Source organism: Saccopteryx leptura, chromosome 1, assembly GCF_036850995.1.
Source record: "Saccopteryx leptura isolate mSacLep1 chromosome 1, mSacLep1_pri_phased_curated, whole genome shotgun sequence".
NCBI classification, from domain to species: domain Eukaryota; kingdom Metazoa; phylum Chordata; class Mammalia; order Chiroptera; family Emballonuridae; genus Saccopteryx; species Saccopteryx leptura.
This window is the reverse complement of record NC_089503.1, coordinates 304,866,585-304,891,561: the sequence shown is the minus strand read 5'-3', so window position 1 is coordinate 304,891,561 and position 24,977 is coordinate 304,866,585. Positions and strand designations below refer to the sequence as shown.

Here is a 24,977-nt window from a genome sequence, read left to right as displayed (position 1 = left end):
GACTGGGGGGCTCCAGCAGAGCAAGTGACCCTTTGCTCAAGCCAGCAACTTTGGCCTTCAAACCAGTGACCTTTGGGCTCCAGCCAGCGACTATGGGGTCATGTCTATGATCCCACGCTCAAGCCAGCGACCCCTCACTGAAGTGGGTGAGCCTGCATTCAAGCTGGCAACCTCGGGGTATCAAACCTAGATCCTCTGCGTCCCAGTCTGACGCTCTGTCCACTGCGCCACTGCCTGGTCAGGCGAGCAGTTCATTTTTTTTTTTTTAATTTTTTTTTTATTTATTTATTCATTTTAGAGAGGAGAGAGAGAGAGAGAGATAGACAGAGAGAGAGGAGAGAGAGACAGGGGGGAGGAGCTGGAAGCATCAACTCCCATATGTGCCTTGACCAGGCAAGCCCTGGGTTTCGAACCGGCGACCTCAGCATTTCCAGGTTGATGCTTTATCCACTGCGCCACCACAGGTCAGGCTCGAGCAGTTCATATTTGATATATGTTCATCGACAGTAAAAAGTCAGAGTTCTCTGCCATATTCCTGTATAATATAATACCAACTTCTGAAGAAAGAATGAATGTTCCGTAGCTGAGGAACTTCCCATTTCTGTTTTTGATAACTTTTGCAACAAGAGAGCATTGTCTCTGGTTGATTGATTCTGAGGTTGGGCTGTGTGTTCCCTCAGGCCCCCCATGTCATTCTGCTTCTCCCACACTGCCATTCTCTCCAAGAGATGCCCCACATCACCCATTTCACTGAGAATATTAAGGGTCTTACTGCTTGCCTTCCAGTCTCGGCAAGAGCCAGGTTTTTCCCCCTAAGATAGATCCTTCCTGTGACACAAATACTGTTCCTTTCCACTGTGCTGCCTTTCTTCTTCCATTTTCCACTCCTTGAACAGTCTTCAGAGCCAGCCTACATTTCCTCTTGATCCATTCACGCCCTTGTGGGCTGCCTTCCATCTCCTGGTCTCCGTATCCATCTTGCTCCGCTGTTTCAGATCACTGATGTCATTTTGAAATTCAGCGTTGCTCTCCTCTTCCTCACACTCCTCAGGTTCTGTAACATTTGATGTTATTGAACTCCTACTGAAATAGTCTTCTTCCCTTCTCACATGTATTCTATCCTGATTTACCTCCTTATTTTCTCTTTTTATCTCAGTTACTTTTGTTTGTATTCCCTTACATACAGACATTTTCCAAGACTGAGCCTTGGCCTGCCCTCCTCTTGTGGTCTCTCCCACTGCAAGCTTACCTGGCTCCTGGTTCTAGCTGACACCAACAGCACTAGAGCCAGCTTTCTCCGCCAACCTTTGTGTCTCTGTCTGTGGCGCCGCACTCTTTCTGACCTCTGAGACACGGAATCTTTTTTTTTTTTTTTTTTTTTTTTTATTTTTCTGAAGCTGGAAAGGGGGAGGCAGTCAGACAGACTCCCGCATGCGCCCGATGGGGATCCACCCGGCACGCCCACCAGGGGGCGATGCTCTGCCCATCTGGGGCGTCACTCTGTTGCGACCAGAGCCACTCTAGCGCCTGAGGCAGAGGCCATGGAGCCATCCCCAGCGCCCGGACCATCCTTGCTCCAATGGAGCCTCAGCTGCGGGAGAGGAAGAGAGAGACAGAAAGGGAGGAGAGGGGGAGGGGTAGAGAAGCAGATGGGCGCCTCTCCTGTGTGCCCTGGCATCGAACCCGGGACTCCTGAATGCCAGGCCGACGCTCTACCACTGAGCCAACCAACCAGGGCCAGACACGGAATCTTGAAGTCAGTGGTCTTCACATTGGGATCCATGTACCCTAGGAGAACACAGAGATTTTCCAGGGTATACATGCACATGGATAAGGAATCAGTTTCCAGATTTCCAACTTCCAAATGAACTTCTAAAATTGATATGGTTGAGACTGTCTGCTCTAAAGGTTCTTTCCAGTTCTCCCACAGTCACCCTTCACTAGCCTTAAAAGGGAAGAAAAGCATAGTGTTCTCCAAGGTGTAAAAAATGCCATTAAAAAGGAACAGCCCCTTATTTTATTCAGGCAACCAACGCTGGCAACTGTCTTATCTCTCCATCTTAAAGGGAGATTTCAGTAACAAGATGGTTGTCAGGAGAGACAAATAGTAACATTTGAATTTAAAGTTGAAGTTATTTGAACTTAAAATGAAGTTAGACCTCTTTTGACAGAAAATAAGCCTAATCAAGCCAACTGGTTTGCCATTTGGATTACATGGCAGACATTTTCCATGTGTACTTGAAGCAAGTCTTCAATATACTTAATAAAAGCACATCATTTGTTGTTTCTACTTAAAATTTTAGATGGCAACTTAATGTGAGAAGGAATATGGTTTTTCAGAATTCTTTTAGGGGTTTGGAGATCATTTTGGCAGCTTAGTCATCTTTAATTCAACCTTTCCTATGATCCCCCATATCTAGTCAGTTCTACTGATTTTCTTTTCCCTATTACTTCAATTTCATGCCCGGCCTGTTTTTCCAAACCTTCCACTTCATTTTTGTTACTGTTTCTCCCTTGGCAGAGGAGGAATAGTCTTTTTGTGTGTGTGTGACAGACAGAGAAAGGGACAGACAGGCAGGAAGGGAGAGAGATGAGAAGCATCAATTCTTCATTGCGGCACCTTAGTTGTTCATTGCTTTCTCATATGTGCCTTGACCAGGGGGCTACAGCAGTGTGAGTGACCCCTTGCTCAAGCCAGCCACTTTGGGCTTCAAGCCAGCGACCATGGGGTTGTGTTTATGATCCCACACTTAAGCCAGCAACCCTGCGCTCAAGCTGGTGAGCCCGCGCTCAAGCGGATGATGCTCTATCCACTGATGGTATTGAGGTGTCTATTCCATGTTCTTTCCTTCCTCCATGTCTTTTACTATGTAACCCCCCTCCCGTGGAGTGCCATTTCCTTCTGTCTTCTCTGTTCATCCTAAATACTCTGGTCATTATTGATTTCTCTCTTCTCTAACTACTACAGCTTTGGCTATTTCATGCAGTTAAGCACTTATAGGACATCATTGTTTAATATTTCTTCACTATCTAAAAAAGTCCCTAAGAGTTAAAAAGCATCTCTTACAATTTCTATCACGTTCCCCTTTTTGCCTAATGCTGTGCTGACCACATAATGGATGCTCAATATTTTATTGACTGCCTAGAATACAGAGTATTTGTATATTCATTCTTTCATTCACTCAACAAATAGCTTTGAGACCTTTTTTTTTTTTTTAACCAGGAACTGTGCTAGACACTGGGGTACAGCAGGGGGGACAATAAACAAAAATCTCTGCTTTCAAAGACAGCTAAATAAGTAAAATATATACTACTACGTGAAAGTGCCAAGAGGAAGTAGAAATGGCAAAAAGGGCAGGAAGTGTGTTTGGTGGTGGGTGTGGGGAACATGGTCAGCATTAGCTAGATGGTCAGGGAGGGCCTCACTGATATGGTCACTTTTCAGTAAAGATCTGAAGTGAGAGGGGATATAAGGAGGGACTTGAGCATATCCATAGAAAGAGCATTCCAGGCAGGGAACCTCTTATGTGAAGGCTACAAGACTGGACCTACTTGATATTCCATGAAGGGAGAGCTTTGTGACTGGGACAGAATGGTGGAGGCAGAGAGTAAGAGATGAGTCAGAGAAAGGTGGGGTGGGGAAGGGGTGAACAGATCTATAGGTTCTGGTTGGACTTTGGCTTGTGTAGAGTGAGGCTGGAGGCCTTCTGAGGGTTTTGAGCAGAGCAATGAGCAGATCAGACCTACAGTAGAATTCCTCTGGATACTGTGTTAAGGATAGACTGAAAGGAGGCAAGAGCACAGGCAGGAAGATCAGTCATGAGGCGACTATAATAATACAGGCGAGAAATGGTGTTTACTTGTACACAGGAAGAAGTGGTCAGCTTCTGGCTTTATTTTGAAGGTAGAACAAACAGGATTTGCTTACTGATTGGGTTGAGTATGGAGGAAAGGGAGGTCAAGAATGATGGCAAGGTTGTAGGGTTTCAGCCCTGAGTGAACAGAAGGGTAAGTTGCTGTTTGCTGAAATGGGGAAGGCTAAGGGAGGAGCAGGTTTATTGAAGGACGTATGTCAGCACTTCAGTTTGGGCTTTGTCAAGTAGGTTATACAGTGTGGAGTTCAGGGAAGAGGTTTAGGCTAGAGATGAACATTTGGGAGGCATCAGCAAACAGATGGTATATATGTAAAGCCAAGTGGCTGGATGAGATCATTGGGTGAAAGCAGAGGTGAAGCAATCTCACATTTATTGAGCATCTAATATGTACCAAGCCTAATATACAAATCCTGAGGTACATTTTCATTTTACTAATGAAACTGAGGCCCAAAAAGGTTAACTAATCAGCCAACCTTACGTGACAGCTAGTAAGTAGCAGAACCGGGTATTTAAACTGAGATCTGTCTTAACTCCAAAGTCCGTGTACTTTTAAAAATCCAGTGGCTTAATTTAATAATGCATTGCATTTTACAGAAAGTGCTTTTGGCAAACCATAATCAGTACCCTTATTTTATTTTATTTTTTAAGTTTTATTTAGAAAATTAAATTTAATGGTACCCTCATTTTAGATAATATGCTATGTATCTTCTTTTGAAAAGTAGATGACAGGGAAATCCCTTAGTCATTTGATTGTCACACAGAACAAAGATTAGATTCAGAAGCTTCGATACCCACTTGCCCTAGAATTTCTCAGATAAGGCCTGCTTTATCTCCTTCTAACTTTATGTGAATGTGTGTTTGTATAATTTTGTGAAACTTAAAATATTTTGGGCACTGTGCAGTTACTTTATATGCATTATTTACTTTAGTCCTTACAACAATTCACTGAAGCAGGTACTAGTAATATCCTTTCACAGATGAGGAAATGGACATTCAAGGACAAGCAGCTATTACATGTCAATGGTCAATTGGTCAATCTGTCAGAAAAGGTATATAGGATATGCAGCTGTGGGAAATCCAAAGACATAAGAGGGCATACAGGAAAAGAGATTATAAACATGAACATTTTAATACAAAACAAAAAAAGTATGGAATGACATATTGTAGTATACATACAGTCATTTGCCAAATGAGTCTTAGTCCTAAGTGCCATTCACTTAAGACGTAATACACATGATTATGAGTACACTGTGGTCAGACATAGCCACAGAGAAGGGGATACTTGAACTGGGTTTTGTTTTTAGTTTTCTTTTATTTGTTTTCATTTTGAATTGAATTTTGAAGAATGGGTAGCATTTCACTTGGTAGAGGGGTAGTTGGAGAAAGTAAGGGACTGGCATGAGCTCAAGTCTAGGGACAAAAGACACAAGATATGTTTGGACTAAAACAAGATCAGTTTTAGCTGAAGTAAAAAAATTGAAGCTTAGGCCCTGGCCGGTTGGCTCAGCGGTAGAGCGTCGGCCTGGCGTGCAGGGGACCCGGGTTCGATTCCCGGCCAGGGCACATAGGAGAAGCGCCCATTTGCTCTCCACCCCTCCCCCTCCTTCCTCTCTGTCTCTCTCTTCCTCTCCCGCAGCCAAGGTTCCATTGGAGCAAAGATGGCCTGGGCACTGGGGATGGCTCCTTGGCCTCTGCCCCAGGCGCTAGAGTGGCTCTGGTCGCGGCAGAGCGACACCCCGGAGGGGCAGAGCATCGCCCCCTGGTGGGCAGAGCGTCGCCCCCTGGTGGGCGTGCTGGGTGGATCCCAGTCGGGCACATGCGGGAGTCTGTCTGACTGTCTCTCCCCGTTTCCAGCTTCAGAAAAATACAAAAAAAAAAAAAAAAAAAAACCAAAAAAAAAAAAATGAAGCTTAACTAGAAATGTAGTTTAGAAGACAGAATGTAATCTTAGGCTTAGGAATTGGTACTCTGTTGAGTAGTTGGTTGGGAGTCAGTGGTGGTTTCTGAGCAGTTGAAAGAAGAGTACTCTAATGTAGGATTACGGGGAGTATGAGGCTGCAGATAGAGACCAAGTAGGAAGCCATGGCAAGAGTTTAAAGGTGGGTGCTATACTTACCTGGCAGGGGAGAAACCATGATCACAAAGGTGGTTTTCCCAAAGCAAGGCTTAACCTTTGCACTCCAGATATACTGGCCCCTATGATTTCCCCAATGTGGGGAACTTGACTATAATTTGTCGTAATGGGGGACTGTGCTTGCACTCTCCCCGGGAAATAAATAAATGTGGGTACTGCAGCACAAGAGAAAGGCGGTGGTGATGAGAGATTAATAAACAAAAAAAGAAGGCAAGGTGTGGGCCTGACCAGGCGGTGGCGCAGTGGATAGGGCGTCGGACTGGGATGCGAAAGGACCCAGGTTCGAGACCCGAGGTCGCCAGCTTGAGCGCAGGCTCATCTGGTTTGAGCAAGGCTCACCTCAAGCAGGGGGTTACTCGGTCTGCTGAAGGCCCACGGTCAAGGCACATATGAGAGAGCAATCAATGAACAACTAAGGTGTCACAACGAAAAACTGATGATTGATGCTTCTCATCTCTCTTTGTTCCTGTTTGTCCCTATCTGTCTCTCTGTCACTTAAAAATAAATAAATAAAATTAAAAAAAAAAAGAAGGCAAGAGAAGGCTGATTTAAGGGGAAAGTGATGTTTTATAGAGTATAAGATGATATGAGTAGCAAACTAAGTCCAGTTAGAAAGTAGGACATGTGGGACTGAAAGTTGAGCAGTTAGGATTAAAGGTGTGGATTTGGTTTTGGCATAAAAATCATATTAAGTCACATGAGAGTAGAGAAGTTTCCAAAGCAGCAGTATGGTAAGTATGATAAAGGCCAAGACTGAATCTTGGCGGTTGGCCATATTTAGGAGCCAGAAAAAAGCCATCATTGCAAGAGACAAAAAAACCTGACCAGGCAGGAATGCAGTGATAGAGCACCAGCCTGGTACACTGAGGACCCAGGTTCAAAACCGTGAGGTCAGCGGCTTGAGTGTGGGCTCATCCGATTTAAGCGTGGGGTCTCCGGCTTGAACATGGGATCATAGACATGACCCCATGGTCACTGGCTTGAGCCCAAAGGTCGCTGGCTTGAGCAAGGGGTCACTGGCTCAGCTGGGCCTCCCATTCCCACCCCCTAGTCAAGGCACATATGAGAAAGCAATCAATGAACTACTAAGGTGCCACAACTATGCGTTGATGCTTTTCATCTCTCTCCCTTCCTGTGTTGTCTATCTCTCTCTCTCTCACTAAAAAAAAAAAAGAGAGAGAGAGAAAGAGACAAAAAAGGTAGATTAGTACAATCTATTAAAATTGAATTTGGCCACCATTTGCCAGTGAAAGTAAACACAAAAATGAGAATAAACATTTAGGAACTTCCATAGCAATATGACAGTGTCACATCATCCAAGCCCCTGATTTTGTATATTACAAAAGTATTGGTCCATAACAGAGGGGAAATTTGAGAAACCGTCTATACACTACTGACTGAGAAGTACTGGGTCAGAGGATGAAAGAATCAAGCAGTAAGAGAACCCAGAGAACTCAAGATATATGTCCACTCAAAAACTTGCTATGTGCAGTTGCTAGAGTTACATGTTTAATTAAGCTTCTCTTTCATGGAACACCATTTTTACTTGAAAAAAAAATGACTGACAAACTTAGACATGGATTATTTAGACATGGGCATTGACGGATAGTTTTTTAAAAATGTACAATGTGAACCTGTCTTTAAGAAAAATAACTAACAGTATTTTTAGTCAATGATAAAATTCAAGCTTTCAAGTGAAAATTAGGATTTTGGAAAACTTACATCTGCAACCATGAGCTTGACAACTTCCCAATACATAAAGACTTTTCTTTCTGCTGAAAATAAATAGTGATGTTAAAAGATGTGGTTTCCTTTTTTTTTTTTTTAGAGAGAGAGAGAAAAAAAAAAAAAACAGGAAGGGAGAGAGATGAGAAGCATTAACTAATAGTTATGGCACTTTAGTTGTTCATTGATTGCTTCTCATAAGTGCCTTGACCGGGGTGATGAGCTCCAGCCAAGCCAGTGACCTTTAGGCTCAAGCCAGCAACCATGATCCCACATTCAAGCCAGTAGACCTTAGGATTTTGAACCTGAGACTGTAGCATCCCAGGTCAACACTCTATCCACTGTGCCACCACTGGTCAGGCAAAAGATGTGATTTTTTTGCTACTGTAGTCTAATAACATGTTGTCAATATTTGAAAGATCTGCCCAATGCAGTGAACCAATATTTTCCAGATGACCAGTGGACAATGTTACAAAAACAATGCCTAGGTAAAAGATGCATTCAAAGCACATGAGAGACCACTGGATTTTAACATAACAGACTATGAATAAAGGTCATTGATATGATTGCTGCAGATTCCACATTGCAATTGACCTTTTTTTTTTTTTAAGTTTATTTTATTGATTTTAGAGAGGAGAGAGAGAGAGAGACAGGAACATCGATCTGTTCCTGTATGTGCCCTGACCAGGGATCGAACCGACAACCTCTGTGCTTCAGCATTGATGCTCCAACCAACCGAGCTATCCAGTCAGGGCTGCAATTGACCTTTAAGAAACTACTTTACCTGTTGAGTTTTGGTGTAGTATAAAAGAAGAATATCCGGCCTGACCTGTGGTGGTGCAGTGGATAAAGCGTCAACCTGGAAATGCTTGAGGTTGCCGGTTCAAAACCCTGGGCTTACCTGATCAAGGCACATATGGGAGTTGATGCTTCCTGCTCCTCCCCCCTTCTCTCTCTCTCTCTCTCTCTCTCTCTCTCTCTCTCCTCTCTATAATGAATAAATAAAATCTTTAAAAAAAAAAATATCCAAACTTATCTGAAAAGGCTATTGATTCACTTTCTAATGCTAAATCTGTGTAAAGCCAGATTTTCTTCATATATTTTAACCAAAACAACATATTACAACAGATTAAATGCAGAAGCAAATTTGAGAATCCAGCTATCTTCTGTTTAGCTAGAAAAGGGCTAGAAATGTGTACAAATGTAAAGCAATGCCAATCTCATTAAATGGTTTTGTTTTGGAAAATATAATTGTTTCATTAAAAGTATAGTATTTACACCTGACCAGGTGGTGGCGCAGTGGATAAAGCGTCAGACGGTGATGTGGAGGACTCAGGTTTCAAACCCTGAGGTTGACAGCTTGAGCACAGGCTCATCCGGCTTGAGCAAGGGGTCACTCACTCTGCTGTGGCCCCCCTGATCAAGGCATATATGAGAAAACAATCAATGAACAACTAAGGTGCTGCAATGAAGAATTGATGCTTCTCATCTCTCTCCCTTCCTGTCCCTCTCTTTGTCTCTGTCACACACAAAAAAATGTATAATATTTACATGAACATATAATAGGTTTTCTAATGATTAGTAGTATTTTTAAATTTTCTTATTTATTTTCTAATATAGTAGATATTAATAGATTGTATCCACACTAACAAAGTTGTGTGAAGTTTTTAGTAATTTTTTAACAGTATAAAGTGGTCCTGAGACTACAAAGTTTGAAAATCTCTACTATATGCTATAGATGTTATATTAACTCTTTGTATAGTGTCTGAGCTGGTTTTCTGTATCTGGCTAAGTCAACATAACAATTCTAGTTCTATATTCTCCCTCACACTTGCCAAGACATGCTCTGTTTTCTTTTCACCAGTCTTATAAACCACTGACTAATCAAATGGGGTCATATCCTATTCCCACAGAGCCCAGAAATAGCAATACAGGATGAAAAGGCTAAGAAACTTATTGAAAACATCCCATTTCTATTTTTTCAAGTGAAACTTCAGAACCTTTGGAATTAATAAGTAATTTCACAATGATTGTACAGAGAATAAGGAGTTCTACTAGCAACTAGGTTGTGGTAGATCCCAGTCTCTGACACCAACAGCAGTTGGATCTGAGTAGGTGTCCAGTGACTGACTGGAGAACACAGCTGGATACAGTCCATGTGCTTGACGACCTGAGCCCCTGAACACAACCAGAGCGTGTGTATTCCTGCAGTCTGCTTTAAGATCATAGCATTTAAAACGGCCTAGGTGTTGCTATTGAAATGCTCCCATTCTAATATGGGATCCTCGGGTTTAGGGGGTCGATTAGGTCATTGTCCTGCATGTGCTACAAGTTTCTGAAGGCTCTTGTTTGAAAAAACAAAAGGCAGTGCCCTGGCCAGGTTGCTCAGTTGGTTAGAGCATCATCCCAAAGCACAGAGGTTGCTGATTTGATCCCCAGTCAGGGCACACATAGGAACCTACTGATGTTCCTGTCTCTTTCTCCCTTATTCTCTCTAAAATCAATAAAATAACCATTTAAAAACAAACAAAAAGAAGAAACTGTTATAGTACTGCCAAGCAAGACCTTAAAAAGCTCCCAATTAGGTTTATAAAACAAACCTCCTCCTCATAGGTGCTATTAAAGGAAAGATAGCAATTCTCAGTCTTGAAGCTCAGAATCTTATTCTTAGGACCTGGTATACTGCTGCCTTGCACTAAGATATTAGCGCAGCCGTGCTGCCTAACCCTGGCTGCCCATCAGATCACTCAGACCCACCCAATCAGACTCACGGGTGGGGAAAAGGAGGAGGAAGTACTTTCATTGTTTTGGTTTGGTTTTATTATTTTTATTTTTATTTATTGATTTTAGGGAGAGAGAGAGAGAAACACTAATTCTTCATTCTACTCATTTATGCATTCCTTGTTTGACTCTTGTGTGTTCTCTGACAGGGAACTGAATCCACAACCTTGGCATATGGGGTCAATACTCTTATCCAGCTGAGCTACCAGGACCTTTCATTGTTTTTTGTTTTTGTTTTTTAGAGACAGAGAGAGAGTCAGAGAGAGGAATAGATAGGGACAGACAGACAGGAACGGAGAGAGATGAGAAGCATCAATCACCAGTTTTTCATTGGGACACCTTAGTTCATTGATTGCTTTCTCATATGTGCCTTGACAGCAGACCGAGTAACCCCTTGCTCGAGCCAGCGACTTTGGGTCCAAGCTGGTGAGCTTTTGTTCAAACCAGATGAGCCCACATTCAAGCTGGCAACCTCGAGGTCTCAAACCTGGGTCCTCCGCATCCCAGTCCAATTCTCTATCCACTGTGCCACTGCCTGGTCAGGCCTTTCATTGTTTTTTCAAAGATTATTCAGGTGAAACATGGATGGACCTTGATAACATTATATGGAGTGAAATAAGTAAATCAGAAAAAACTAAGAACTATATGAATCGATACATAGATGGGACATAAAAATGAGACTCAGAGACATGAACAAGAATGTGATGGTAACGAGGGGTGGGGGGGATGGGGCGTGGAAGGAGAGGGGGGGGGTGGGGGAGGGGAGGGGCACAAAGAAAACCAGTTAGAAGGTGATGGAAGACAATTTGACTTTGGGTGAGGGGTATGCAGCATAATCAAATGTCAAAATAATCTGGAGATGTTTTCTCTCAACATATGTACCCTGATTTACCAATGTCACTGCATTAAATTTAATAATAAAATAAAGGAGATTACCCCCAATAAAAAAAAATTATTCAGGTGACTGTAGCCACTATATTAAACATTGACTCCCACATAACATTAAGACTCAGAAATACCTTGTGGGACAACACCCTCCAGAAAACCCCAGCACATCCCTAAAGGGGTGACTGGACAACCAGGCTCCAAAGCCTGCTGAGCTGAGCAGCAGCCAAGAGCAAGGTTTGGTGTTTACACACTCAAAACCAGCTCTGGGTTGTCACAGCAACTCACCCCAGCACAGTTCCTTCTTCCTCTTTGTGGCTTCAATCCAGGCTTTGCTGTTCTCCGTTATGATCTTAATGTTCTCAGTAACCTAAACGGCCCGCTACATTCTTTTTATTTTTCTGCCAATTGCTCCATCTTCTTAATGTGGGTTTATTAGTGTCAATAATACTTCACCTACCTATGTGGAACTCAGCAACCTCCACTCCCCCAAAATACACCTGAAAACAGGAAATAGTACTAAGGGCCTTGAGTGGCCAGAAAAGATGTTCCCAGGCTAAACACCAAAGTCTATAAGAAAACACCTAATAAAAAAAAAATTAAAGAAAGAAAGCACCCAAGACGCTTGCTCTTGTCTTATAACCTATTTTTACACTTTAAAGCAAAGATACAGTTCATAAATCCTGCAGTAAAGAAAAACAACTATTCTTGGCAGGCACACTGAAAGCTCAGCAAGTTACTACTGCCTGACCAGACGGTGGTGCAGTGGATAGAGCGTCGGACTGGGATGCGGAGGACCCAGGTTCAAGAACCCGAAGTCACCAGCTTGAGCACGGGCTCATCTGGTTTGAGCAAAGCTCACCAGCTTGAACCTAAGGTCGCTGGCCTGAGCAAGGGGTTACTCGGTCAGCTGAAGGCCCACAGTCAAGGCACATACGAGAAAGCAATCAATAAACAACTAAGGTGTCGCAACAAAACACTGATGATTGATGCTTCTCATCTCTCTCCCTTCCTGTCTGTCCCTATCTATCGCTCTCTCTGACTTTCTGTCTCTGTAAAAATAAATAAATAAATAAAAATAAACAGCAGCCCTGGCCAATTGGCTCAGTGGTAGAGCATCGGCCCAGCATGTGGATGTCCCAGATTTGATTCCTAGTCAGGGCACACAGGAGAAGTGACCATCAGCTTCTCCACCCCTCCCCCTCTCACTTCTCTCTCTTTCTCACTCTCTCTCTCCCCCCTCCTGCAGCCATGGTTCAACTTAGAGTTGGCCCTGGGTGCTGAGGATGGCTCCATGGCCTCTGCCTCAGGTACTAAGAAGAGCTCGGTTGCTAAGCAACAGGGCAACACCTCAGATGAACAGAGCATCATCTTCTAGTGGGCTTGCTGGATCCCAGTCGGGAGTCTCTCTGCCTCACCACCTATCACTGAACAAAATTAAAAATAAATCAATCAATAAACAAACATCAAAAGCCTGGCCAATAGTGGTACAGTGGATAAAGCGTCGACCTGGGACCCTGAGGTCCCAGATTCAAAACCCCAAGGTCGCTGGCTCAGCTGGCGCCCCCAAGTCAAGGCACATATGAGAAGCAATCAATGAACAACTAAGGTGCTGCAACTACAAGTTGATGCTTCTCATCTCCCTGTCTCTTTCTCTCCAAATAAATAAACAAACAAACAGCAAAAGATTTAAGGCAGTCAGATCTTATTCTGTATACTTTCTAGTACCTGGCTCTGGTTCTTAGCAATACTTGCTGATGTGTTCTGTCCCTGCCAAATTTGATATGTGATATGTCTGAGATTTGATTCTATTCCTTTGCACATTCATCTGACTGTGAAAGGGTCATAGCTGTCTCCCTCTCCCTTGAGCTAGTAATACTGTATCACTTCACCTTAGCTAGCTATAAAACAAATGATTACATACCATCTTGTCCCTCATTATGTGATCTATAAACACAATACCTGGCATATAGTCGGCATTTAATAAACATTTGTTGAATAAATGAATGAGCCAGTAATCCACAGGATATCTATAAAATTAGCAACTTACATGAAGCTATAAATTTGATGAAGATTCTGGCCCATTATGAGAATAGCAGTCAAAAAACACCAGCAAATCCTGACACCAGGAAGATCAAATGGTGGATACTCTTGTTATGTGAAAAAATAGGTTACATAAGTACACAGGCTGTGATCATAAGTTTAAAAAAAAAAAAAGTAAGTATAGGAAAAAAGACCAGGACATAAGCCAATTATACAAGATTATCCATTTACTTACTCAATAATTGAGTGCTTTCTTTGTGCATGACACTCTTCTAAGCATTACCGTTAACCAAACTCACAAATATATTACCAGTGATAAACTAACGGCAACTTACAATTCAAAAGCAAGAATTGCAGGCCGTAGCCAGTTGGTTCAGTGGTAGAGTATTGGCCTGGCGTGTGGAAATCCTGGGTTCAATTCCTGGCTGGGGCACACAGGAGAAGCATCCATCTGCTTCTCCACCCTTCCTCCTCTCCTTTTTCTCTATCTCTTTCTTCCCCTCCCACAGCCAAGGCTCCATTGGAGCAAAGTTGGCCCAGGTGCTGAGGATGGCGCTAGAATAGCTCTGGTTGCAACACAGCAACGCCCCAAATGGAAAGCGCATCACCCCCTAGTGGGTTTGCCGGGTGGATCCTATAGTCAGGCACATGTGGAGTCTGTCTCTCTGCCTCCCCACTTCTCACTTCAGAAAAATACAAAAAAATATATATTTTATAATAGATCATAAAATCGTAAAATAGTGTTTCTGGGCATAGTTGTGTATCCTCAATTCCTTGCAACACTGAAGAAAAATGCAAGAGAAAATCTCTAGTGATATTTAATAGGCTATAAGAGAAACCTAGCCTTCGGACCCAGTCTTTATTGCTTCTATATAAGACTATTCTCTTCAGGTGGAGTTTTGTTTTATTTTTATTTATTGTTTTGAGAGAGAGAGAGAATTATCAATTTGTTGTTCCACTTATTTATTATTTATGCATTTATTGGGGTTTTTTTTAGTGAAAGAGGGACAGACAGGGACAAACAGGAAGGGAGAGAGATAAGAGTCATTAATCTTCGTTACAGCATCATTTTTTTTTTCATTTTTCCGAAGCTGGAAATGGGGAGGCAGTCAGACAGACTCCTGCATGCGCCCGACCGGGATCCACCCGGCATGCCCACCAGGGGGCAATGCTCTGCCCCTCTGGGGCGTCGCTCTGTTGCATCCAGAGCCATTCTAGCACCTGAGGCAGAGGCCATAGAGCCATCCCCAGCGCCCGGGCCATCTTTGCTCCAATGGAGCTTTGGCTGCGGGAGGGGAAGAGAGAGATAGAGAGGAAAGAGAGGAGGAGGGGTGGTGAAGCAGATGGGTGCTTCTCCTGTGTGCCCTGGCCGGGAATTGAACCCAGGACTCCTGCATGCCAGGCCGACGCTCTACCGCTGAGCCAACTGGCCAGGGCCTCGTTACAGCATCTTAATTGATCATGGATTGCTTTCTCATATGTGCTTTGATGGGGGGGGGGGGTCCAGCAGAGCCAGTAACCCATTGCTCAAGCCAGCAACCTTGGGCTTAAGCTAGTGACCTTGGACTTCAAGCCAGCGATGTTAGGCTCAAGCCAGAGACCATGGGGGTCAAGTCTATGATCCCATGCTCAAACCAGCAACCAGGATTTCAAACCTGGGTCCTCAGCATCCCAGGTGAATGCTCTATCCACTGCACCACCACCTAGCCAGACATCAGTTGATTCTTGTATGTGCCCTAACCAGGGGTCAAACCTGCAATCTTGGCACATCAGGACAATGCTCTAACCAACTGAGCTACCTGGCCAGGGCCATCTTCAGTTTTAAATATATATTTACAACCTGACCAGGTGGTGGCACAGTAGATAGAGCATCAGAATGGGGCAGAGGATCCATGTTCAAAACCCTGATGTCTCCGGCCTGAGCACGGGCTCACCAGCTTGAGTGCAGAGTCGCTGGCTTAGCATGGGATCATAGACATGACTCCATGGTTGCTCACTTGAGCCCAAAGGTCGCTGGCTTGAAGCCCAAGGTCACTGGCTTAAGCCCAAGATTGCTGGCTTGAGCAAAGGGTCACTTGCTTTGCTGGAACCTCCCAGTCAAGGCACATATGAGAAAGCAATCAATGAACAACTAAGATGCCACAACGAAGAATTGATGCTTCTCATCTCTCTCCCTTCCTGTCTTTCTGTCCCTCTGTCTCTCTGTGACAAAAAAATAAAATATAAATAAATAATGTATTTACAGAGACTTGATTCTGAAGGATATTGTCTTTGTTGACATCCATATAATGTACGTTTTTCCTTTCTGGGCTTTCATGCCAGATAAACTTCCAAAACAAAATTAGGAGCATACCAGCCACAAATACGTAACATTCTTCTGCTCTCCCCTCAGGTTACCCATTGGCTTTGTTTTATCGGCATTACCTTTTCTACAAGGACAGCTACCTCATCCACCTCTTCCACACCTTCACAGGCCTCTCAATTGCTTATTTTAACTTTGGTAAGTACACTGGGTTGGCAGAGGCCCCACAATCAGAGGGCACATGGGAAGGAAGAAACTTGAGCAAACTTCCTGGATATGGATAGGGAAGTTACAATATAATGCTCTGCTTGCAAAAACAGTATTAGTATGGACAGGAATACAGCTTAAATTCTTTTATGTACAATCCTCTTAGATAAGCATTCTGAGAGTGGTTACCTTTGCCAGACCCCATCAATAAAGAAACATCAGTTTCTTTCTGCTGTGGCTATATCCGGATAACACATCCAAGCAGACCCCTCAGGAGCAAGCCTGCGCGCAGATATTCAGAAATACAGTAACTGCATGACAGTCCCTTCTATTATATAATTAATTTCCTTCCCTTTCTTTAGAACATGCGGCTATTTAGACAAAGATATCCTAATATCCAAGTAGTTTTTCTTTATGTATTCTCTTTGTGTTTAGAAGTCTCAGCATGAGTGAGAATGCAAAAAAAAAACAAAACAAGAAACCCAAAAACAAAAACAGCTAAAATGTGCTCTCTTCTGCACCCAGGAACCCAGCTCTACCACTCCCTGTTATGTGTCATCCTTCAGTTCCTCATCCTGCGACTGATGGGCCGCACCGTCACTGCCGTTCTCACTACCTTTTGTTTCCAGATGGTAAACATCTTTCCCTTGGCAGCTCAGTCACAGCTGACAGCAGTGCAGGGTTGGGAAGGGCTGAGGGACTTTGGCATAGAAAAAGCAGTGAACTGGGAGATAAAATTTCTGATCCTTTCTCCCCATAACACTGAGCAGTATGGCTTTACGTTGGTCACTTTACCTGGGCCCCAGGTGTTTCATCTGCAGGTGGCAGTGATAATACTTCACCTGCCTCAAGGAAGGGGTGCCAGCTAATTCTTTTCAGAGGGTTGTGTGTGACGGTTCTTTGATTCTGACCAGGATTAGCCCAGCTATCGATGAGCAGAGTCACTTAAAGGCAAGGCAGAAAATCAACTTAGAGCCTGGCCTGTGGTGGCGCAGTGGATGGAGCATGCTGAGGTCACCAGTTCAAAGCCCCAGGCTTGCCCAGTCCAGACACATGCAAGAAGCAACTACTATGAGCTGATGCTTCCCACCCCACCTTCTCTCTCCTCTCTTTAAAATCAATAAGTAGGCCCTGGCCGGTTGGCTCAGCGGTAGAGCGTTGGCCTGGCGTGCGGGGGACCCAGGTTCGATTCCCGGCCAGGGCACATAGGAAAAGCACCCATTTGCTTCTCCACCCCCCCCCCCTTCCTCTCTGTCTCTCTCTTCCCCTTCCGCAGCCAAGGCTCCATTGGAGCAAAGATGGCCCGGGCGCTGGGGATGGCTCCTTGGCCTCTGCCCCAGGCACTAGAGTGGCTTTGGTCGCGGCAGAGCGTCGCCCTCTGGTGGGCAGAGCATCGCCCCTGGTGGGCGTGCCGGGTGGATCCCGGTCGGGCGCATGTGGGAGTCTGTCTGACTATCTCTCCCCGTTTCCAGCTTCAGAAAAATACAAAAAAAAAAAAAAAAAATCAATAAGTAAAAGCCTGACCAGGTGGTAGCACAGTGGATGGAGCGTCAGACTGGGATGCGGAGGACCCAGGTTCGAGACCCCGAGGTCGCCAGCTTGAGCACGGGCTCATCTGGTTTGAGCAAAGCTCACTAGCTTGGACCCAAGGTCGCTGGCTCGAGCAAGGGGTTACTCGGTCTGCTGAAGGCCCGCGGTCAAAGCACATATGAGAAAGCAATCAATGAACAACTGTGTCGCAACGAAAAACTAATGATTGATGCTTCTCATCTCTCTCCCTTCCTGTCTGTCTGTCCCTATCTATCCCTCTCTCTGACTCTCTCTCTGTCTCTGATAAAAAAAAATCAGTAAGTAAAATCTTTAAAAGAAAATCAACTTAGAATTAGCTACAGATCCTAAGCATCTAAATGCCCAATTTAACCTGCATTTTGCTGAGAAATCTTGAGACAAAGGTCTTCCCCTTTACAGTTTCAGTGTCTCCATTTATAGGAACTTCTAATACAGTATCCTTTAATGACGACACTGGGAGAAAGGAAAGAATACATGAGATTTCAGAGCAGGGAGAAAATAAATCGAGGTCTCCAAACTACGGCCCGTGGACCGCATGCGGCCCCCTGAGGTCATTTATTCAGTCCCGGTCATTTATCCAGCCCCTGCAACACTTCCGGAAGGGGCACCTCTTTCATTGGTGGTCAGTTAGAGGAGCACATTGACCATCTCATTAGCCAAAAGCAGGCCCATAGTTCCCATTGAAATACTGGTCAGTTTGTTGATTTAAATTTACTTGTTCTTTATTTTAAATATTGTATTTGTTCCCGTTTTGCTTTTTTACTTTAAAATAAGATGTGTGCAGTGTGCATAGGGATTTGTTCAGGTTTTTTTTTATAGTCTGGCCCTCCAACGGTCTGAGGGACAGTGAACTGGCCCCCTGTGTAAAAAGTTTGGGGACCCCTGAAATAAATCATAGCAACACTAGAATAAATACTTCCCTTCTCCTAGGCCTACCTTCTTGCCGGGTATTATTACACAGCCACTGGCAACTACGATATCAAGTGGACAATGCCTCATTGTGTTCTGACCTTGAAACTGATTGGTAAGTGATGAGTCACCACCTTCCCCTTTTACACCTAGGCTCCTCCCCATGTGACCATAAACTTACTCTGTGCTCTCCTGACACTCCCGCTACCCTCAGTCCACAGGTCACATCTTCAGTGTCCTCTCCCTGCACTCTACCCATACCTTCTCTCTCTGCTCAGGTTTGGCTGTTGACTACTTTGACGGAGGACAACATCAGGTAAGAACAATTCCTGCACAGAGAGGTTAAGGAACTAAAACCGGAGGGAAGGAGAGAGAGGCTGTTACCAAAAGACTGGACCCAAATGCCAGGGGCAGAGCCCACCCCTCACCCCCAGCCTATGTGGTCTCCCTGTCAGACAGCACTGAGCAATGATCAGCAAACTAATTTGCCCAGATCCAGCTCTTACACCAAGTCCAGACAGCAATGCCAGCAAGAATTTGGAAAAGCAGCTGCAGGCAACTGTTTCTACACACACTAGTTTCCACATAAAGCAACTACTTTCTCTATATCATCCCCTCAGAGATGGCTATTTAAAGAACCAGTTCAGTGGGCCAGAAGGGTGGGCAACACACAGACTGGCTCTTGCAGGGAGATTCAAGGCTATCATGAACCATTCATTCTCTTCTTGGCATAGAATTCCTTGTCCTCTGAGCAACAGAAATATGCCATACGGGGTGTCCCTTCCCTGCTGGAAGTTGCTGGTTTCTCCTACTTCTATGGGGCCTTCTTGGTAGGGCCCCAGTTCTCAATGAACCACTACATGAAGCTGGTGCAGAGACAACTGACTGACATACCAGGAAAGATACCAAACAGGTAATTGCCCTTCTTGGCCAAGACCTCTGTGTAAGTGTCTCACCCACTATAAAGCCATTTCTGAAGTGACTTTCCTGAGCACCAGCCCTGGCGGCATTCTCAGGCATGGCCCAGGCTCCCAGGCCCTGGACTGCGGGACGGCACTCTGCACTGCTCACTGCAGGCAGTGGGCCCTTGTCAGCTTAGGTCACTTCCAGACATCCATTCTAACAAACATAAAAATGTACTTTTATGCCACAGAATTTTGCCTGAACCAGTCACTTCCTTGCCTTTAAAACCCATTTTCAGCCCTGGCTGGATAGCTCAGTTGGTTAGAATATCATCCTGATAAAGGTTGCTGGTTCAATCCCCGGTCAGCTCACATACAGGAATAGGTTGAATTTTGTCTCTCGATCTCTCTAAAATCAGTAAATATTTTTTTAAATTAAAAAATATTTTCACTTGACCTCTGGTGGCTCGGTGGATAAAGCATCGACCTGGAACAGTGAGGTCACCGGTTCAAAACCCTGGGCTTGCCTGGTCAAGGCACATACTGGAGTTGATGCTTCCTACTACTACTCACCTTCTCCTTCTCTCTCTCTCTCTCTCTCTCTCTCTCTCTCCTCTCAAAAATGAATAAAATCTTAAAAAAAAATTTTTTCTCATTAAAAAAATATTTTAAGTACATATAAAGATATATCGGGGCCCTGGCCAGTTGGCTCAGCGGTAGAGCGTCGGCCTGGCATGCGGGGGACCCGGGTTCGATTCCCGGCCAGGGCACATAGGAAAAGCGCCCATTTGCTTCTCCACCCCCCCCCTTCCTCTCTGTCTCTCTCTTCCCCTCCTGCAGCCAAGGCTCCATTGGAGCAAAGATGGCCCGGGCGCTGGGGATGGCTCCTTGGCCTCTGCCCCAGGCGCTAGAGTGGCTCTGGTCGTGGCAGAGCGACGCCCCAGAGGGGCAGAGCATCGCCCCCTGGTGGGCAGAGCGTCGCCCCTGGTGGGCGTGCCGGGTGGATCCCAGTCGGGCGCATGCGGGAATCTGTCTGTCTCTCCCCGTTTCCAGCTTCAGAAAAATAATAAAATAATAAAATAAAATAAAAAAAGAGGAAAAAAAAAAAGATATATCGGCTCTGGCCGGTTGGCTCAGTGGTAGAGCGTCAGCCTGGCATGCGGAAGTCCTGGGTTCGATTCCGGCCAGGGCACACAGGAGAAGCGCCCATCTGCTTCTCCAACCCTCCCCCTCTCCTTCCTCTCTGTCTCTCTCTTCCCCTCCCGCAGCCGAGGCTCCACTGGAGCAAAGATGGCCCGGGCACTGGGGATGGCTCCTCAGCCTCTGCCCCAGGCGTTAGAGTGGCTCTGGTCGCGGCAGAGCATCGCCCCCTGGTGGGCAGAGCATCGCCCCTAGTGGGCGTGCCGGGTGGATCCGGTCGGGCGCATGCGGGAGTCTGTCTGTCTCTCCCCGTTTCCGGCTTCAGAAAAATACAGGAAAAAAAAAAAAAAAAGATATATCACAGTAGAAAAATGTTACAGTTAGTTACCATAAAAATCCCTTCACTGAAACCTGACCAGGTGGGTGGCACAGTGGATAGAGCATCAGACAGGGATGCAGAGGACCCAGGTTCGAGATCCCGAGGTTGCCAGCTTGAGCGTAGGCTCATCTGGTTTGAGCAAAGCTCACCAGCTTGAACCCAAGGTCGCTGGCTCGAGCAAGGGGTTACTTGGTCTGCTGTAGTCCCATGGTCAAGGCACATATATAATAAGAAAGCAATCAATGAACAACTAAGGTTTCGCAACGAAAAACTGATGATTGATGCTTCTCATCTCTCTCCGTAGGGAGAGATGTCTGTTTCTATCTATCCCTCTGACTCTCTCTGTCTCTGTTAAAAGAAGAGAGAAAATCCTTTCACTGAGAACAGGTCCAGGCTGCATTTGAGCATCAATTCAACCAGGATAGGAAGGAGTGGATCCATTGGGTTTTCAACCCTGCTATATACTAAGGACATGGGTGAGACCTCAAGATCTGCAGTATTCCTGAGGGGAAGCACCACAGATTGCTCCCTCCCTGCTGCCCTTCCTGCCCTGTAACTCGCCGAGTTTGCATTCACCATTCCTTGGAGGCAGCCACATGGAGAAGTCTTTCCCTGAGACTGAGAACAGGCAGTCCCCAGATTACGAATGAGATAGGCTCTGCAGGTTCGTTCTTACGATGAATGTATGTAAGTTGGAACAGGTACTTTTTACCTATTAAATGCAACTTAGATGTTTGTCTTACCATATACTTAAACATTTTCGAACCTATAGAACCTACCTCGTTGGTACCAGGGACTGCCTGTATACTTGGGGCAGTGGAGCTGTTCGTCCCGTCTCAGATGGCTTCTGCATATAGTGACCCCCCCTTGTTCCTTTCCAGCACTGTACCTTCTCTCAGGCGCCTGAGTCTGGGCCTTGTCTACCTGGTCGGCTACGTCCTGCTCAGCCCCCACATCACAGAAAACTATCTCCTCACCGAAGACTATGAAGTGAGTGGTTACTAAAGCAGCATCAGTGTGACTGCACCTGAGATAGAAAATGGACAGGCAAGGATCCATGTAGATAGCCAAGAAGTGGGTGAGACCATCAACAAATGCATATTGGTTTTGCTCTAGATCTGTGAGAGTTGGTGTCAATGCCAGCCGGGCCGGGACATGTTCATCAGACAGCACTGAACGACCTGCGTGGGCACAGGGCTGTGCCAGGTGCACTCTCAGCACCCCTTACCTTCCCCAGGAGCAGCTCTTAGCTTGCTGCATTACAGCCCAGAGTAGCAGCTGCTGGTCCTCTCCAGCCTGTTTCTTCTCTTGATAGATGGGGGCTTTTAGGGAGTTCAGAATTCATGGGAGGGGTAAGTGCTGGTTTTTGCTCCCGTCCAGCTGACAGGCTTGCAACAGTTTCATACCCACTCTAGGTAGGTTGTCTCCATAAATTCACACTGAGCGTGAATACATAAAAGTCCCTCGGTACTTAGTGTCCCAAGTGCTCAGTACTTCAGAAGAAGAGTTAAGAACAGTGCTGTTTCTGGGACTCTCCAAGGAAAAGGTGGTGAACGGATGTTCACTGGGCTCCCTGCTCATCCTCTTAGCCTGTTATAGAGGCATTTAGGCAGGCTGTCAGGAGGACATGAAGCAGTCAGCCACGAGGGTGGAAAGGAAGAACAGTAGGGAAATTCGCCAGACCTAATGCACATGTTTGTTCTTCCCTAAAGAACCGCCCTTTCTGGTTCCGCTGCATGTACATGCTGATCTGGGGCAAGTTTGTGCTGTACAAATACGTCACCTGTTGGCTGGTCACAGTAAGTAGAAAAGATGAAATAGGGTCATAGACAAGCTGCAGGGGACATCGGGAAGAGAGTGGCAAGAACCCTGAGTCGGTCCTTCCCTCAGGAAGGAGTATGCATTTTGACGGGGCTGGGCTTCAATGACTTTGATGAAAACGGAAAGGCAAAGTGGGATGCCTGCGCCAACATGAAGGTCTGGCTCTTTGAAACAACACCCCGTTTCACCGGCACCATCGCCTCTTTCAACATCAACACCAATGCTTGGGTGTCCCGGTAAGCAGCGTGGCGGGGAGGTCTGGACTTGAGCCTCTACCTTCCACCACTTTCCTGGATTTGAGGGCAGAAATGTATTGTTGCTTCTATCTTTTCCCTCTGGGTAGAACCTCCGATCATTCCCACACTTTCCCCTACACAGGAACTTGTGTGCCTACCCCTACCCTCCCAAAAACCATTCCTGTCATTTGAAAAACAAAAGCATGATATAGAAGTGCTTTGAGTCCTGGGTTTTAATCCCAGTTTGGCCCCTGGCTTTGTGTCCTCCGTGGCCGTTTATAAGCATGTTGGTTTATTTGTCCCACCACTACAGCGTAAGCAGCACAAGCAGAAAACTGGTCTGCCCTGCTCACTGCAGTTCACCAGCAGGCACTAGTCATTACCTGGCTTGCCCAAGTTCACCCAGCTAAGCCATAGGTCCATTTCCTGTCTCTAAACTGAGTCAATGTCACTGCCTTTCATCTCTAAAGCCAACCAGCTGGCTCAGCTTCCCTCACCGCAGGTGGCCCCAAGTGGGAGCTAGCCACCACCACTGCACTCCTCAGGCACTGAGAACCCAGTGGGAGTGTGTGGACAATCTGCAGCTCACCCTGACGCACCCTTTTCTCTAGCTACTTCTTCAAACGACTCAAGTTCCTTGGATGTAAAGAAGTATCTCAGGGTCTCTCATTGCTATTCCTGGCCCTCTGGCACGGCCTACACTCAGGATACCTGGTCTGCTTCCAGATGGAATTCCTCATCGTTATTGTGGAAAGACAGGTAGGCCTTCAGGGTGGTGGGTGAAAGAGGAATATGAGAAGAGGGGAGACACTGATGACCTCTTCCCTTCCTCATCAGGCTGCCTGCCTGATTCGAGACAGCCCACTCCTGGACAGTCTGGCGTCCATCACCGTCCTACAGCCCTTCTACTATTTGGTGCAGCAGACCATCCACTGGCTCTTCATGGGTTACTCAATGACTGCCTTCTGCCTCTTCACATGGGACAAATGGTTTAAGGTAAATGAGGGCCTGCTCGCAGGATGGGAGGGAACCATTGAAACCCCAGGAAGTGAGGGATATATGCCCTCGGGCTACCTGGATGGCCTCTATCTTCACAGGTGTATAAATCCATCTATTTCCTGGGCCACGTCTTCTTCCTGAGCCTACTATTCATATTGCCTTATCTTCGCAAAGCAATGGTGCCAAGGAAAGAGAAGTTAAAGAAAATGGAGTAATCTATTAATCTATTTCCCTGGTAAGTTAACATTGCTACAGCTAAACTGAAACCACCAGGCAACAGAGCAATAGATTGGGGGCATGGGGGTGGGCAAGTGTTAGAAATTTAGGGTAAATCTCAGTGTGGCTCCTAGGAAACACAGTACGGGCACTAACTTAATATGCCTCGAAGAAGGGCTATAGACCAAGGACAAGAAAGAATAACTCTGACCAGCCTTCCCATCAAATTTCTTCTGCAGGTGGCCTAGAGCAAGACGGGTGCAGAAATGACTTGTCTCCCTTCCCACACTCCTTCACCCCAGAGCACAGAGACACAGAAGCCAGGGAGCAGGGAGACACGTCACTCCCAGCTGTGCCTCTGCTCACAGCCAAGTCTCCATTTGGGCCAAAGGGGAAACTCTTATGGGAGGAGTAGAGGGGCCCATGTCTCCCCTCTGGGCTCCCCCATGCACGTTGCCTTATCTCTCCCCCTCTAGCCAGGAATCTATTGTGTTTTTCTTCTGCCAATTTACTATGATTGTATACATGCTGCTGCCACCACTCCCCCCATGGGGGGGTGGGGACTGGCACAGACCTTGCCTGCTCCACTTTTTCTACCTTGGAACTGTATCAGATAAAATCACTTCTGTTTGTTCAATTTTTCACTGCTAGCATTCCTGGATGCTTTCTTTCAGACACAGTGTGCGAGCTGGCCATGGCTCCGATAATCAGAGCAGTCTCCTTTAAAGCAAGCAATCCCAGAAGTGTGGGCTAGAGCCCACCAGGAAAGCCTGGAACAAAACTGCAAATACAGTAACCTCACACCTTTAAGAGGACGAAGAGTTTTCACCATTAGATACTCAGTTTAGTAATCC

The 24,977-nt window shown here is 45.5% G+C and overlaps 1 protein-coding gene and 1 non-coding gene across 3 annotated transcripts in view; both read left to right on the top strand.

The window, feature by feature from the left end:
* Nucleotides 1-24,767, top strand: part of LPCAT3 (lysophosphatidylcholine acyltransferase 3) — a 43,554-nt gene extending 18,787 nt beyond the window's left edge. Inside the window, exons 2-13 of one of the 2 annotated variants that reach the window (XM_066358212.1) lie at nt 15,836-15,943; nt 16,478-16,584; nt 18,452-18,545; nt 18,709-18,746; nt 19,165-19,343; nt 21,733-21,841; nt 22,564-22,650; nt 22,742-22,908; nt 23,520-23,667; nt 23,746-23,904; nt 24,006-24,142; nt 24,338-24,767. In XM_066358212.1, coding sequence (XP_066214309.1) covers nt 15,836-15,943; nt 16,478-16,584; nt 18,452-18,545; nt 18,709-18,746; nt 19,165-19,343; nt 21,733-21,841; nt 22,564-22,650; nt 22,742-22,908; nt 23,520-23,667; nt 23,746-23,904; nt 24,006-24,122 — 1,313 coding nt within the window. In that variant the 3' untranslated portion in view covers nt 24,123-24,142; nt 24,338-24,767. The remainder of the gene's footprint in view (nt 1-15,835; nt 15,944-16,477; nt 16,585-18,451; nt 18,546-18,708; nt 18,747-19,164; nt 19,344-21,732; nt 21,842-22,563; nt 22,651-22,741; nt 22,909-23,519; nt 23,668-23,745; nt 23,905-24,005; nt 24,143-24,337) is intronic. The other variant, XM_066358211.1, reaches the window with a different exon arrangement.
* LOC136390028 (U1 spliceosomal RNA) lies at nt 5,984-6,144 on the top strand. Its single transcript, XR_010748556.1, has one exon. It is a non-coding gene; the product is annotated as a U1 spliceosomal RNA (small nuclear RNA).
* Nucleotides 24,768-24,977: the final 210 nt, after the last annotated feature.